Genomic DNA, 17100 nt, shown 5'->3' on the forward strand with positions numbered 1-17100 from the left:
ATATGTGTTTAAAAAACACATGAAAAATTAAGAGCAAAGTGGCTGGACTTACCCAAGCAGATATAAAGGTCTTTATAAAGCACAGTAATTAAGACAGTGTAGTTCTAGCACAGGACTAGACAAAGACCAATGGAAAAAAATAAGGATCCCAGAAGAGCTTACATATACATAGAAACATGATATATGACAGGTAGCATTACCATTCAGTGGAGAAAGGATAAATGGGGGGGGGCTGGAATAATTTTATATTTAAATAGAAAAAAATTAGAATCAGATCCCCACTTCATCCCATCTACAAAGTCAATCATAGGTTAATTAAATGTGGAAAACCAAACTTTAAAAGTTCTGAAAGCAAATATTGGTGTAAATATCAGGATATGAAAGGATTTCTTAAATAAGTCACAGAGACTACCGACCATAAAGGAAAAAATTGGTAAATATGACTACATCAACATTAACTTCTGCGAACAAAGGCACCTTAAACAAAGTAGAAAGAAATGCCACAGTCTGGAAAAAGATACTTGTAATGCATATAAGCATAAAGGATTGTATCCTTCAGAATATAAAGAAATCTTGGGGACATCTGGGTGGCTCAGTTGGTTAAGCGTCTGCCTTCAGGTCAGGTCATGATCTCAGGGTCCTGGAATCGAGTCCTGCACCAGGCTCCTTGCTCAGCGGGGAGCCTGCTTCTCCCTCTGCCTGCCGCTCCCCCTGCTTGTGCTCGCTCGTGCTCTCTCTTTCCTTTTGACAAATAAATAAATAAAATCTTAAAAAAAAAAGAAAGAAACCCTACAAAAATCAATCTTTAAAAACTCAATAGAAAAATGAGCAAAGGATGGGGCGCCTGGGTGGCTCAGTAGGTTAAGCATCAGACTCTTGATTTCAGCTCAGGTCATGATCACCGGGTCATATGATCAAGCCCCATGTCAGGCTCTGCGCTGAGGGTGGAGCATGCTTAAGATTCTCTCTCTCTCTCTCTGCCCCCACTCCCACATTTGCATTTTCTCTCTGTAAAAAGAAAAGAAAAAAAAAAGAAAAATGGGTAAAGTATATAAACAGGCAATTTTCAAAAGAGGAAACACAAATGGCCAATAAAAATGTCAATATATGCTCAACCTCAGTAATAATCAGAGGCATATAAATAAAAATAACAGAACATTCCTTATTCTCACTGGGCTAGTAAAAACTAGTCTATAAGTCCTGTGACAACTATTCACAAACATTCAGACCCTACAGTAGAAATGCGAGTTCTTTGAAGTTAGAGGTGGTCACATGGCTTGTTTGGGCCAATCAACTATGAGCAGAAGTGATGCATGTCACTTTAACAGCCAGAGTGCAAGCCCTTTAGTTTTCCCCTGCCTCATGGAAGCTTGTGTCACGTTGGAGCCTCTGTCACCCAGATCCCTGAGTGACTCTGATGAACATAGCTTCACTGCTGACCCACACTGTACTTGTAGCATGAACAAGAAATAAGACTTCGAATTAAGCCACTGAGATTTTGTGGTTGTTGGTTATTGTGGCATGATTTAGTCATCCTGACTGATATAATCTTAATTCTTGGTGAGGAAACTGAACGAGGACTCTCACCTACTACTTAGCAGTCTTAGCTGGTACAACAACTGTGGGGAAGAGTTTAGAAATGTTTGGTCAAGTTGATGATGTGCATACCCTTTAACTCATGTGTGTACAAGGATAATGATCAAAAGTTTTAACTTCAGGGATGCTTGGCTGGCTCAGTCGGTTAAGCATCTGCCTTCAGCTCAGGTCATGATCCCAGGGTCCCGGGATGGAGCCCTGCATCTGGCTCCTTGCTCAGTGGGGAGCCTGCTTCTCCCTCTGCCTGCCGCTCCCTGTTTGTGCTCACTCATGCTCTCTTCCCTAATAAATAAATAAAATCTTTAAAAAAAGTTTTAACTGCAAAAAAAAAAAGTTTTAATTGCAGCATTATTTTAAGAGAAAAACTGAAAATAACCTCCATGTCCATTGACAGGAAATGGATAAGGACATTTTGGTAGATTCATAGAATAGATTACTGTAGAATAGCTAAAATAAATAAACTTATTTGTCTCAAAATGTGTAAGTCTCAAAAACATAGACTCTAAAAAATCATATAAGGAGATGTAAAGTACGATTTCATCACGTATAAAGTTTATGTAGTATATTGTGCTGTGGATACATGATATATGTAGTTAAAGTATAACAACACGCATGGGCATAATAAACACCAAATTCAGGCAAGTGTTTACTTCCAGAAAAGTTGGAAGAAGGATTACCTGTAAAAAGGTGAAGGTATTTGGAATGTTTCATTTCTTATAAAAATATATATATCATATTATTATGTCAAAATGCTGAGTGGAAGTTACCTAGATGTTTGTTGTACTACCCTCTGGACTTTCTCTACTTGAAATATTTAATGATAAGTAAAAAGAGAATACAGGCAGACAAAAATGATAAGAAAGAGCATCCATAATTCTATCTCCTCTGCTCGATCCCTGACATAACCTCCATTAACATATTGGTGTGGGCGCCTGGGTGGCTCAGTTGGTTAAGCGACTGCCTTCGGCTCAGCTCATGATCCTGGAGTTCCAGGATCGAGTCCTGCAACGGGCTCCCTGCTCAGCAGGGAGTCTGCTTCTCCCTCTGACCCTCTTCCCTCTCATGCTCTCTCTCATTCTCTCCCTCTCAAATAAATAAAATCTTTAAAAAAAAACATATTGGTGTCAATCTGTCAGCTGTTTTTCTGTAATCTGTCTGGTGTCTCTGCCCTGCTGGAGAGGAGCAACAGGGTGGCAGGTTTCTGGACAACTGCAGTGAGGACAGTGACCAGAGTTCGGTTGGCTAGGTAATCTGGACCTTAACTTACTCATTTAAAAATGTTGTCTGGTAAGTTAATTTACTAAAAGAAGAAACATTTCATTATTATGTACTTAAGTTGTACTAACTCACTTTCTATCGCTTATTTTGGCTTGTTCAGATTATTTAAATGTTTCCCCCCCTCCATTTTTCAGAACCGCTGGAGGCTTTTAAATGCTTATAGGATCTGTAGAATAACTATGCAAGAGTATGGCTGTAAGAATAGGCAGTTCTGGGCCTGAAGAAGGGCACCAATTTTAAACTTTATCTGAAAAGGAATAGTCCTTGTTCTTTTTTCTGTTTTTCTTCCTTTTTCTCACTTGCCTTCTAGGATTCCTTATGTATTTTGACTATAATTGCCCTTATTAGTTACTTTTCCAATATTCTGTTTCCTTATACAAGCTATATACCCAGGCACACTTGGTAAGGAGGCACAGTGTAAAGTGTATCAGGTGATTTCATTTAAGTTATGATTTCCTGATGCTTTTAGTGCCTGCCACCTTATGGCAGTGCTCTCGTGTCAGAATCGATATTTTCCTGATTTTTTTTTTTTAAAGCTCCTGAACATATTTCTGGCTGAGGTTTACGGTGTTAGTCATTTAAAGATGTCACCTCGGGGCTCCTGGCTGGTTCAGTGGGTGGAGCATGTGACTCTTGATCTTGGGGTTGCGAGTTTGAGCCCCACATTGGGTGTAGAGGTAACTTAAAAATAAAATCTTAGGAAGGAAGGAAGGAAGAAAGAAAAAGACAGACAGAAAGAGAAAGAAAGAGAAAGAAAGAGAAAAGAAAGAAAGGAAGGAAGGAAGGAAGGAAGGAAGGAAGGAAGGAAGGAAGGAAGGAAGGAAGGAAGGAAGGAAGGAAGGAAGAAAGAAAAGAAAGAAAGAAAGAAATTGTAGCACACAGCAGTGTGGTTTTCAACCCATCTTCATAATAGAGTCAACTGGTGACTCTAAGCCCACTCCAGAACTACCGTCAGAAAGTCTTTAACACTGATTCATCAGACAAAACTAGATGTCATTTAACAAATATTCAGTTCCACTACTTACTACTTAATGGGAAAAAAGTCCACTTTCTTCCCTGAGTAGATGACTACTTATGGTTAGAAGAATGAATACACTTTAGAATATATAAATACACTTTAGAATATATAAATAAATGAATATACTTTAGAGATCCCCTGATGTATTTGTTCCTGATGTAAAATAATTTTGACAGTTGCCTATATTTCTTGTTCAAGCTTTCTCTTAATTTTTATTTATTTTTAAAAGATTTATTTATTTATTTGAGAGAGAGTGAAAGCACACAAGTGGGAGGAGCAGAGGGAGAGGGAGAGAGAAATCTCAAGCAGACTCCATGCTGAGCAAGGAGCCTGATGCAGGGCTCAATCTCACGACCCTGAGACCAGGACCTGAGCCACGCTGAAACGAAGCGTAGAGAGCTAACTGTGCCACCCAGGTGCCCCTCATTTAATTTTGAAATTCTCATAATTTTAATGATCAATACCTTCTGGTTGGCTTATTATTTTTTATTTGGAAAACATATTAACCACAGACAAGCATAGAATCTAAAACAACCAACAGCTGTATCCACCATTCAAAATTAACAAATGTGGAGAGGTATGTTTGGGAAGATGGCAGAGTAGGAGGACTCTAATCTATGGATACAATTGGATAATACTCAATGGAGTATTCATCAATGGACACAACTGGATAATACTCATTTCATCAATGGATACAACTGGATAATACTCACATCAGTGTAAATAACCCAGAAAGCAACCCAAAGACTGGCAGAAAAACTGTACAACTAAAGGTAGAGAAGAGGCCACATCAAGAGGGTAGGAAGGGTAAAGATGTGGTGAGGACCTAAATGAACCGCAAGGGAGAGAGCCATGGGAATGAAGAAGGGAGAGAAACAGACCCTCACATGAGGAAGACAAATCCCCACAACATTTGGCTTTGAAAGCTAGAGGGGCTGAATTTCTTGAGTTCTTACAACAAGCAGGACTTAAACCTGGAATTTAAAAAATCAGTGGGCTCAGCTCTGACAGAGCCCAGAGGAAGCCAAGTCCCCACCCTCAAAGAGACAGCACAACAAAGAGCCCATAGAGATATAGCATAGAAGCAGCAGTTTGAAAAATGCCTGGTGCATGTGTAGGAGGAGAGCTATTTACTAATCTGAGTGTGTCCTGGAGGGATAGGGTTCACTGAGGGACTTCTCCAGGAACAAAGGAGCTGACAGGTGCCATTTCCTTCCCCCGCCCCCCAGCATAAACACAGCCACCTGCAGGAACCAGCACACACTGACATTCACTATCTAACTTGCTTTCACCAAGCCCCCGCCCCCTCACTCTTTTCTCGAGTCCAGTGAGTATCTTGACAATCATTATTTATTTTAACTTTATTTCTTTAAGTAATCTCTACACCCAGTGTGGGGCTCGAACTCAAGACTCTGAGATCAAGATTCACATGCTCTTCCGACTAAGCCAGCCAGGCGCCCCCTATAATCATTATTTTAACATCTCTATCAGGTATATTACTTATATTCCTTTTACTTAGGTCTCTTACAAACTGCTGGGCACCTCCCCACCCCGCCCAACTTTGGCAGATCTGCCCTTTCCAGTCACCCCTCAGTCCCTATGCTGTGGGTCCCCTCCCCCAGAAGACTGGTGCAAACCTTGCCAATACTGTGTTCTCCTGACCTGAGCACTTTGCATTTTACGGGCTCTGCAAAAGTCCTACAAGCACCTTGTTAAAATTGTGCACCATGTCCATTCATGCTTTGTAGATCCATCCAGGCTGGCCCCGGTCCTTGCAAGGTGGCAGGTCTCATTTCACAAGTGGATCAGTGCATACCTTGTTAAAACTGTGTCCCCCACCCCAGCTGGCCCAGTTCCAGTGGCAGCAGCAAATCCCCTCTAATACGCTCTTTGCCAAAGCGCATTCAAACCAGGGCCACAAGCCTGGCAGTGAGCAAGCAGCCCTGACAGGAGCCAGCACTACTCCAAAGTTACTCCTGCCCTGGGGTGAGGGGAAGATAACCACATATACCAATTAGACAGTGGCCCCCCAACAGTGGGCTAGGGGCAGACAGTCTGTCTCATTGCAGGCTCCACTCACAAACAAAAACTTCTCAGGAGACAACACAGGGAAAGCACCCAGCAGTTTGGTGCTACTGCATCTCTAGCAAATGCCTGGTCTGACTAAACTCAAGCCCAAGGTGACCCTAGACTGCACTGCACTATAGGACCTCCTCCTCATAATGCCATTACTCTCAAGAGCAAAAGATGTAGCTGACTTTCCTAACAGAGAAACAGACACAGAGAGTCAGACAAAATGAGGAGACAGAGGAATATGTCCTAAATGAAATAACAGGACAAAACCACAGCAAGAGACCTAAGGGAAATGGATAAGTAATAAGCCTGATAGAGAATTTAAAGTTATGATCGTAAAGATACTCACTGGACTTAAGAGTGGAGGACATCAGTGAGATCCTTAACACAGAGATAAAAAAGAACCAGAGATGAAGAACACAATAAATGAAATAAAAAGTACACTATGGAATAAATAGTAGGCTAGAGGAAGCAGAAGAAAAATTAGTGACCTGGAGGACAGAATGGAAAGTAATCAAGCTGAACAGGTGAGGGGAAAAAAAATTATGCAAAATGAGAACAGACTTAAGGAACTTAGTGACTCCATCAAGTGTAATAACATTCACATTATAAGGATCCCAGAAGAAGAGAGAGAAAAGGGGGCACAAAATTTTTTTGAAGAAATAATAGCTGAAAACTTTGCTAATCTGGGGAAGAAAACAGATATCCAGATACAGGAAGCACAGAGACCCTCAACAAAATCAACCCAAGGAGGTCCACACCAAGCCACATAGTTATTAAAATGGCAAAAGTAGTGATAAAGAGAGAATTTTCAAAGCAGCAAGAGAAAATAAGACAGTTCCATATATGGGAAACCCATAAGGCTATCAGTGGATTTTTTAGCAGAAACTTTGCAGGCCAAAAGGAAGTGCCATGATATATTCAAAGTGCTGAAAGGAAAAAAAAATCTGCAGTCAGGAATACTCTATCCAGGAAGGCTATCATTCAGAATAGAAGGAGAGATAGAGTTTCCCAGGCAAATAAAAGCTAAAGGAGTTCATGACCACAAAACCAGCCTTGCAAGAAGTATTAAAGAGGACTCTTGGAGTGGAAAGGAAAGACCATAAGTAAGAGTAAGAAAAGTAGGAAGCACAGAAGCAGTAAAAGCAAGTATATCTGTAAAAATCAGTCAAGGAACTCACAAAATAAAAGGATGTAAAGTATGACACCATGTACCTAAAATGTGGGGTGGAGAGGAGTAAAGAATGGGTTCAAGCTTAAGTGACCATCAACTTAACATAGACTGCTATATGAAGAAGATGTTAAAGATGTTATAAACAAACCTAATGGTAGCCACACATCAAAATCCAGTCATAGATACACAAAAAATAAAGAAAAGAACCCAAGTATATCACTAAAGAGAGTCAGTGAACTGTGAGAGAAGAGAGCAAGAGAAGAAAGGATCAGAGAAGAACTACAAAACCATAAAACAAGTAACAAAATGGAAATACATGCCTGTTAATAAATACTTTGAATGTAAATGGACTAAATGCTCCAATCAAAAGACACAAGGGGACAGAATGGATAAAAAAACAAGACCCATCTATATGCTGCCTACAAGACTTATTTCAGACCTAAATACACATGCAGATTGAAAGTGAGGGTATGGGGGCTCCTGGGTGGCTCAGTCGGTTAAGTGTCTGCCTTCGGCTCAGGTCTTGATCCCAGGGTCGTGGGATCGAGTCCATATCTGGCTCCTTGCTCAGCAGGGAGGCTGCTTCGCCCCTGCCTGCCGCTCCCCCTACTTGTGCTTGCTCTCTCCCTCTCTCTCTCATTCTGTGTCAAATAAATTAAAAAAAAAAGAAAGAAAGAAAAGATACATCTTGGAAGGAGGGCTGCTCTAAGACTATCTGCAGCTCTCACTCTCTCTCCTTCAGTAAACCTCTGAAAACAGTATAGGTCACCACCAATATCAGGAAATAGTTTTCCTACCCAGCTCCTCCCCCAAATGCTGTTAACTTTGTCTAAATAATGCCAAGACCTTTAATATATTTAAGTAACACATGATGCCATAACAACCACCAAAGTATTAGGCGGTTTCTTTCTTGCACTAAATACACACCCACACCCACCATTCTTAGCAATTCAAAATATGGAAAGAGGGATATAAAACTCTCATCTTAAAGAATTTAAGGCTACTTTCCAAATATTAAAATAACAATGCAACAATAGTTAACACTGATAGAGGGCTTACTATAGGCCAGAAAGTACTGTCCTAATTATTTTAGATCTATTAAGTCATTTAATCCTCCAGCAATCCCGTAAGGGTGGGGAATAGTATGATCACCACATCATCTTTCCCAATAGATCAGCTTTATTTTTATTTATTTTTTAAGATTTTATTTATTTGACAGAGAGAGACACCGCAAGAGAGGGAACACAAGCAGGGGGAGTGGGAGAGGGAGAAGCAGGCTTCCCACCAAGCAGGGAGCCTGACGTGGGGCTCGATCCCAGGAGCCTGACGCGGGGCTCGATCCCAGGACCCTGGGACCATGATCTGAGCCCAAGGCAGACGCTTAACGACTGAGCCACCCAGGCCCCCCTAGATCAGCTTTAAATGGGAGTGGGCGAGCTAGCCTATTTGAATTGAACTGGCTAGGTATCTCAGTACCTTTCACCTAGGAGGTACAAAAAGGTGAGATTCATAATAGTTGCTCAGTGAATAGCTGAAGGCTAGCTGAAGAATTAATCCCAGGTATTAGATGTGAAAGGTATTTTTTGTTGTTTTTTATATTAAAATCTGCCCTTAGCATTTAGCATAACAGGGCTTTAGCCTCAGCTTCCAAAGCAATTAGCACATCTCCCAATATCTGGCTGAATGTTCTGAAGAGGGAAAATTACAAACAACATGATGTAATAGTGTGGAATAAACTCTGCTACCAGATAATCTTTTCTGCAATATTTTATCCCTTAAATATTTGGCTGAATCTTTACCAGGATAACCTCATTTAAAACAACCTTTTCATGAAAACCTGTGCTCTAGAGCCCACCCACATTTTTCCTGAGAAGATGGAATGATTCAGATCAAGGGATTTTTCAAACAACTTTTGTCATTAACATTTATTTCAATTAAAGACATGTGAATTCAGAATTAATGTAAGGTAAAACCCTTCCAAAGTATTTGGCAAAAGAAATACTACTAAGAGTTTGATTAAAATGTTTTTGGTACCTGTGCTATGTATTATAGACATTAACAAAAAAAAACATATTCTGAAGAGAATCAAATTCCGATAAATTCTGGTTTGTAAAAATCAATTCACTGGTACAGTCCTCCCAGGGGAGAAGCAATTTGCCTTTTTACCATTAGTTAAAAATCTAAAGAGCATACTTCCTCTTCCAGTTGTGACCATCACCACACTATATAACATGTACCAGCCTAAATCCTTTTAGTCAGAGAATACAGTAAAAGAAACAAGACTCTGGTATTTAACAGAGTTTACAGATCATGTACTAATAAACATTTTCTTTTGAAAATAAAAAATTTATAATCTATTTCAAAAATATCAAACAATTGAAAAAATATCTAAACTGGAACAAAATTTGCAAACAGAAGTTCAAAAAACTTGGAAAAGCCATACATATAACATCAAATAACATCTAGCTTCATTTATCAACTAAAACACTCAAAATGATTTCTGTATGTGTTAACTGAGTTTAACACTTCAACATTTCAATAGAAACTGCCATTCTGTCGCACATTATCAAAGCCTGTTCTCTAAATTTGAAGAAATTCCAATTATAAGATAAATGAAGACTGAAAATAGAAACAGTGCATCTTAAAGTTTTTCAGAGGCCTACATACAAGTAATTTCCAAACACATAATTTTTTATATGCTTATGGTTTGGAACAAATTTTCCCTGAGCACTCTTTCTGCTTGGTTAGAAAAATTAAAACATGATCTATAAAATAGAATTTAGTTTGATTTCTACTGAATGTATGCCATTTTTCACCCACCAAATGTATTTGGGAATGTTTCCTTCTAGACATTGCTAAAGTAATAAGTAACTATAACTGTTTGAAGGGGCTATTCAAATGGCTTAAGAAATATGGTTAAGTTTTAGAGCCCTGAGAACTGCACAGTGGGTGTTCCATACAACCAAAATGATTTACTATCCTAAAACTACCAATAATTATTTTAACAAATTCAGAACAGCACTGGTGTCACAGAAGAGGTACTAATCAGTAATTTCAGCTCAGATAACCAATAGATAAGCATTAAAAACCGAAAGAAAGACAAGTTGGATTAACATTGTGCTTTCCATGGAATAATGCTGAAAAAAATTAACTCTCCTGCCCAACACAGGAAATACCTCATACCTTGAAACTTTCTTTAATGCAGTCTTGAGACCTGTCACTCCTTAATATTCATGCAAACTTAAAATTAGCATCACTGGGAGTTTCATCACACAAGCTGCAGTCCCCAATGCTATCCTAAGATTTATAGCCCAAAAGACATGCACAGTACCACCACCAGCTGTGTTCCCTTAATTTTTTAAGGTCTTAAGAAGTTTTAGCTACGTGAGAGTTTAGGCCTCTTCTCTTTCAAATAAATAAAGGATAACAAATATCAGGAGCCTTAACTATACAAATTTGTAAATACTAATTTTCTACATAGCCTAGTATCACATTAAAGGAAAATCAGATTTAAGAAGTTTCATATTTACAATTTTGGATTTCAGAAGACCTAACTATACATTTCCCTCAGCACTATGTGGTTTCCAAGAATAATTAATAAATAACTTAAAACATTTAGAAGTCATTGTTCTGAAGATCTTCAAGAAGTGAGCAATTTCAGATGTCCAGAGGTGTGTCTTCTGTCTTTTTAGTTATAGTTAAGGTGATTTATGCAGGACGCCCTGGACCAAAACGGCTTTTAGACCTAGATTTTTTTAAATAGAAAAGAAGGTCAGAGATGCGTCTAAAATAGTAGGAAGTTGCTGTTGCTTTAGGTTATGTTTGCTTGACAGTATCAAAGTTTAATGAAACTTCATGTAGCCCCATAGTCCATTTTTAAAAACCCTTGGAGTGAGACATACTTTGGAATTCAGATTTTTTTTTTAAAGATTTTATTTATTTATTTGACAGAGAGAGAGAGAGAGAGAGAGCACAAGCAGGGGGAGTGGCAGGCAGAGGCAGAGGGAGAAGCAGGCTCCCTGCAGAGCAGGTGGAGCCTGATGTGGGACTTGATCCCAGGACCCGGGGATCATGACCTGAGCTGAAGGCAGTCACTTAACCAACTGAGCCACCCAGGCGCCCTGGGGGGCGGGGGAGATAATATCATAGATAAATTATATAGCATGGATTGGAGCAGTGCCCTATAAGCAAACACATTAACCCTTCTTCAGTGAAACAAATGAACATTTATATTCAGTGAGATAAATACAAACTATAAATAGCATCATAGTAGCTCAGTTTGGGTTTGAGTTGCCACAAATGTATAAAAAAGTCTTATTGGTTTTCTGAGATTTCTGGATTTCAGAATTGCTGATAAGGCATTTAGATCTGTAGTATTAATGATCCAATCTCAATAACTGTTAATCTTTAAAAGAAAATTTGTGATGTAAAATGATAGAGGATCCAACAAGTTAGATTTTATTAAGAGAAATAAAATAAGGAACAGGAAAGACTTCAATGATTTAAATAAATAATATATTACCTATAAACAGTATAAAATTCTATTAATTCACAGTAGCAGTAGAGCTTACATTCCTATCTGTAGCTGGCTCAGAACAGAGCTGATTCAATCAACAGGAAAACTTAAAAAAAACATACTTTCATTAAATTTTGTGCTTATGACCTTCTTAAGCCTTATGTTTAAGTTAAAATCTGGTTCTGATTAATGTCTTGATGATCTAACCCTTGAAACAAAACAAACCAAACTGCAATTATGTGCTGCTAGTGTTCATATGATTTTCCCTAAAAAAAGAAAACCACGGGTGACCTGGGTGGTTCAGTCAGTTAAGTAGCCCACTCTTGATTTCGGCTCAGGCCATGATCTCAGGGTTCTGGGATGGAGTCCTGTGTGGGGCTCCATGCTCAGCAGGGAGTCTGCAGGAGATTCTCTCCCGCTCCCTCCCTCTGCCTCTCCCCCCCATTTGCACTCTCTCTCTCTCTCTAGAAATAAATAGATAAATCTTAAAAAAAAAAGGAAAATCATCTCAAAGCCAGTGGTATTCTGAATTTGTTTATGCTGATTTACCTTGTATTTTTTTCTGAGCTGCTTTGCCGTGCAGTGACTGGCACTGAGGCCTTGATTTGCGCTTCGAGTCTGGAATAAATCCCTCCTGCAAACTGCAGAGTAAAGGGGCAAAATGGAGTTGTTATTTTTATGGAATAGAAGCTCTGCTTTAGGAAAATGGCATTACTTTTTAGCTTAGAAGTAATTTTGATTTTTAAAATTCAGACCCTTTGAATTATAATTTCTGTGAATAATTTTACAGATAGTAAAAGTCACCCTTTTTAGTGTACAGTTCTGAATTCTGACAAATGCATACAATGGTATAACCATCATGACAAGGGAGACATACAACACTTCCATCACCCCATGAAAATACCCTTGTGCCTCTCATAAGTCAACCCATTTGCCACGATCAGTTCCTGGAAACTACTTGTCCTGTTTTATTGTCCCTGTAGTTTTGCATTTTCCTAAACATTATATAAGTAGAATCATAGAGTCTGAGCCTTTTCAGTCTGGCCTTTTTCACTTTAGCATAATGTATAGGAGATTCATTTATGTTGCTGATATATCAGTAGTTCTTTCTTTTTTATATGTACCACAGTTGGTTTATTCATTTAGCAGGTAAAGGACATTTGGGTTTTTTCTAGTTTTTGGCATTTCTGAATAAAACCACTATAAACATGTGTGCACTGATCTCTGCAGTGACTAAATGTTTAACTTTATAAGAAACTGACAAACTGTTTTCCAAAGCGGCCATTCCTTTTTGAATCCCTACTGGCTATATATGAGAGCTGCAGTTGCTCTCCATCCTGGCCAGCATTTTTTTTTTTTTTTTCCCATTTTAGACATTCTAGTTGGTATCCAGGGGTATCTCACTGAGGTTTTAATTTACATTTCCCTAATGACTAATGATGTTGCATCTTTTTGTGTGCTTATTTGCCATCTATATCCCTTCTTTCACGAGGTGTCTGGTTAATCTTTTACGCATTTAGTTTTATTGGATTATTTATTTTATTAAGTTTTGAGAGTTCTTTATAAGTTCTGGACACAAAGTCTTTACCAGGTAAGTGTTTTACACATATTTTCTCATAGATTATAGCTTATCTTTTCATTTTCTTAATAGTCTTTCAAAAATAGTGTCATTCAAATTTTGAGGAAGTCTAATTTGCCAATTTTTTCTTTTATAGATCATGCTTTTGGTGTCACAACTAAGAAATATTTGCCTAACCAAGGTCACAAAGATTTTTGAAGTTTTAACACTGTATGTTAACTATATTGGAATTAAAATTAAAAAAAGAAAGGCTTTAGAAGTTTTATAGGGAAGTAAATTTTTAAATAAAAGAATTAGGGCAAGAGTAATTATAAATACATAACACCAATACTAATGTTAATATATAGTGTTATGACTAATACATAATTTTAGTAAGAACATAGGTATTTCTAGTCATCATTTTCAGCAAGATGACATCTTATTTTAGAAATAATATCTAAGCACTGCCTACAGAGTTGACTGAAATCAGCAACTTCCAAAAAGTCACCCTCTGGGTAGTCAGCATTTGGTCAGCAATTTCACGGTTAATCTACTCTTGGTGTGATATTACACTTCCAGCAATAACCTACTTTACTATGTGTGCTATAGAGGACCCACGGGCCATGGAGAACGTTTATGTGAGTCAACTGGCTAAGTGGGACAGAATATAAAAGTATATTACAGTATTTAAATTGGTCTTTTCAGATTCTGCCTAAAACATTTTTATAGACCTCATGATGAAAATAAAGTAGGAAGGTATATCTAAGCAAGCACAGTACACTAGCACATAATTCTTACTTCTTTTGCTTCCTTTGACTTGACTCGGTCCAGATCACCCAATCTCATCTTTATTAGGTGCCCTGTAATTTCAGACATCCGCCGCTGATCTGGAGGTAAAAAATAATAAATCTAACTTTATGAGGATGATTTATAACTTTTATTTCTTAAAGAACACTTAAGTTATCAAGAATTTATGAAAATACCATTGGATACTATTTTACAGACATATACACTTATTTATCTTTGAAGAACTTTAGACAGCAAGTGGCAATGGCTCATACATAGATAATTGTGGTTTTAAGGCTACTTAAACCAACCTAAAATATGACAGTCATCTTTAGAGTGCAAGTAATGGGCAACAGTCAGCCTGATACCTCCAAACCACAGGTGTATAAAACAGTACATTATCTGCTGGGATTGTCTACTAATAAAACTCTGGTTGAGGGCTGCCTGGGTGGCTCAGTTGGTTGAGTGTCACACTCTTTATTTCAGCTCAGGGCATGATCTCAGGGTCATGAGATTGAGCCCCACATCGGGCTCTGTGCTCAGTGGGGAGCCTGCTTGGGATTCTGCATCACCCCTTGACTCTTTTAACAAACAAACAAATAAAAATTCCTGTTGATTCCTAAGGGAATGTGCGAATTCTGAGCCTTATTCTTTCTAGTTGGAACTTTTTAAGCTATTCAGCATACTTCATAAAATGAAAGATTCCTATCATTGATATTTATACCTAATTTGTACATTTGTACATATTAAAACTTACCATCTTCCCTTTGTGCATCCTGGTTGAATCTCAAGGATCTTGTGGCATCCCATTTATTCTTCTGCATACTCACACTATTAGAAAAATTAAACAAAAATCAGCATTGATGCTTTAAGAGCGGTTATCTGATTGGATTAAGGACCAATACTCACATGAAAGGAGACACATCTCTAGAAGTTGACTAAAAAAGAGTAGACAACATTAAGGTCCAATTAGAACACATTTACTGATTTGTGTTATAGTTAATAATAAAAAGCAGCTTACACTTATTGAGTTCAAGACACTGTACCAAAAGCATTACAAGTATTATTTCATTTAAGCCTTGCAATAACCACGAGACAGCTGCCATAATTATCTCTATAATAAAACAGTTTCAGAGAAGTTAAGAAACATGTCCAAAGAGATACAGATCTAGAATTTGAACCCAGCTTTATTTGGAAGCCCCAGCTTATGCAATCTTTTAGAATTCACCCATTTGTGCGCTTGTGGTACTTAGCATGCAGATGAGTGTACAATCTGTCCAATGTAATTGTGTGGAACTTGTCGCAACCCAGCCTTTCATACATTTTCGGAATCCATGGTTTCTCTTTTAGTCAAATGTGGTTACTACTGTCCTCTTATCCTTACCTGGCTTTTTACCCCTTCCTTCAAAGGTACGAGAAATAAGAATTATTTTAAAAGGTCAAAAAATTTAATTTATTTAAAAATTATAAAGTCTACTTACTTTTCTTATTTCAAAGTCTTATTTTTGAATAAGTAATATTGGCTCAAAATTCAAAAGTTACAAATAGCACATATACTAAAAAATCTCTGTTCCCCATTCAATTCCCTTCTTTAGAGGCAATCAGTCCTTTTCAACTTCCTGTGCAGTTTTTCAGAGATATTTTATGCATATATAAAGACATATATATTCCTCTATCCATGCTACAGAAATGTTAGAATATGCCAATTTACATAATGTTCAGCACTTTCTTTTTCTCACCTATCAATGTATCTTAGAGATCTTTAATCTCAGTTTATATGGAATTTCTTTGTTCATTTTTATATTGCTAGCATTCCAGTGTGGTATATTTTCACTCTTCTTCAGATTTTTCTTGGCTATATTTGCCTGCTTATTTCTCAATATGAACTTCAGAACAGTAATGGATAATTTAGAGCTACCTTCTCTAACGCCTTTTCTTTCTTCTGACCACAGGGTGAAGACATCTGCTTTTTTGGTTGTTTTGTGAACTTCTTTGGTTTTTCCTTTTTCCCTGACAATAGAGAGTCAATGTTATATCTCACGTGCTTCTCCAATGCACCTGTTACTTACTTACAAACAATAAAACAATAAAATTAAAAAACATTGTTTCTTAAAATTAACAAATTACCTCTAAATAAAAAGTAAATATATGGAGAAGTCAAACTGAATGTGTTTTTACAGGGGTTCATTTTAATTACTTTTCTTCTTTCTACTTGATGAAAAACTTTGGGGGAAAAGTCAGGGAAATGAATTCAAAGTCCCAATGAAACTAGATGTTGAAAATGTTGGGAAAACCTATACATATTTCTCTGAATCTAAATAGTGGAATCATCACCTAATTCCAAATTTTTATATATATAAAAATAACTATAACTCAGAAAAACACAGTTTGAGAGTAGAATAAGTGAACTCACAAAAAAATCTTTCAAAATGTCTTTTGCTTGGGGAGGAGGAGGGGCCATGAAGATAAAAATGAAGATAGGACAGAAATGATCTTGGGAGGAAGCAGATTTGGGACAAACGGTATTCTGGACTGGTGCATTTCTACAATCAATATTCTGAATTTATTCTGGCTGACAGTGTAGAGGAGAAAGGAGAGGAAGAGAAAAAAGGGAGGGGAAAGAGTCATTTCTCTTAAATCAATGTATGAATGTAAGGATAGTACATTAGATCACTTTCCCAAACATCAATTATTTGTATACCACCTGTGCAATTTTTGCTCTATCATTTAAAAGGGAAACTTTATCTTACTACCACAAATGCGAAACCTGTAAAATGTGCTACAAGGAAGATAACCTGGAAGATACTAAAATTAAAAAAACAAAAACCAAAAACGGACACCTGGGTGGCTCTGTCAGTTAAGCGTCCAACTTTTGATTTCAGCTCAGGTCATGATCTCAGGGTCTTGAGATCCATTCCCAAGTCAGGCTCCATGCCCAGCTTAAGATTCTCTCACTGTCCCCTCTCCCCCACTCATGCTTGCTCTCTCTCTAAAATAAAATGAAATAAAATAAAATGAAATAAAATAAAATGAAATAAAATGAAATAAAATAAAATGAAATAAAATGAAATAAAATAAAATGAAATAAAATGAAATAAAAT

General features: G+C 37.6%; 1 protein-coding gene across 5 annotated transcripts in view; it reads right to left on the minus strand.

Annotated features, from left to right (window-relative positions):
- Positions 1-45: 45 nt before the first annotated feature.
- The window catches only part of SANBR (SANT and BTB domain regulator of CSR), a 58984-nt gene continuing 41929 nt past the window's right edge, over positions 46-17100 (minus strand). For 2 of the 5 annotated variants that reach the window (XM_073897673.1, XM_073897671.1), the window contains 6 exons: positions 15918-16009; positions 14909-14937; positions 14757-14830; positions 14012-14100; positions 12205-12296; positions 47-1008 (listed from right to left, as the gene is read on the minus strand). In XM_073897673.1, coding sequence (XP_073753774.1) covers positions 927-1008; positions 12205-12296; positions 14012-14100; positions 14757-14830; positions 14909-14937; positions 15918-16009 — 458 coding nt within the window. In that variant the 3' untranslated portion in view covers positions 47-926. Of the gene's footprint in view, positions 1009-9048; positions 10885-12204; positions 12297-14011; positions 14101-14756; positions 14831-14908; positions 14938-15917; positions 16010-17100 lie in introns of those variants that run through there. The other 3 variants (XM_073897674.1, XM_073897670.1, XM_073897672.1) reach the window with 3 other exon arrangements.

Source organism: Callorhinus ursinus, unplaced genomic scaffold (genome assembly GCF_003265705.2).
Source record: "Callorhinus ursinus isolate GAN/ISIS: 27379988/994484 unplaced genomic scaffold, GSC_fseal_2.0 scaffold10, whole genome shotgun sequence".
Taxonomy (NCBI): Eukaryota; Metazoa; Chordata; class Mammalia; order Carnivora; family Otariidae; genus Callorhinus; species Callorhinus ursinus.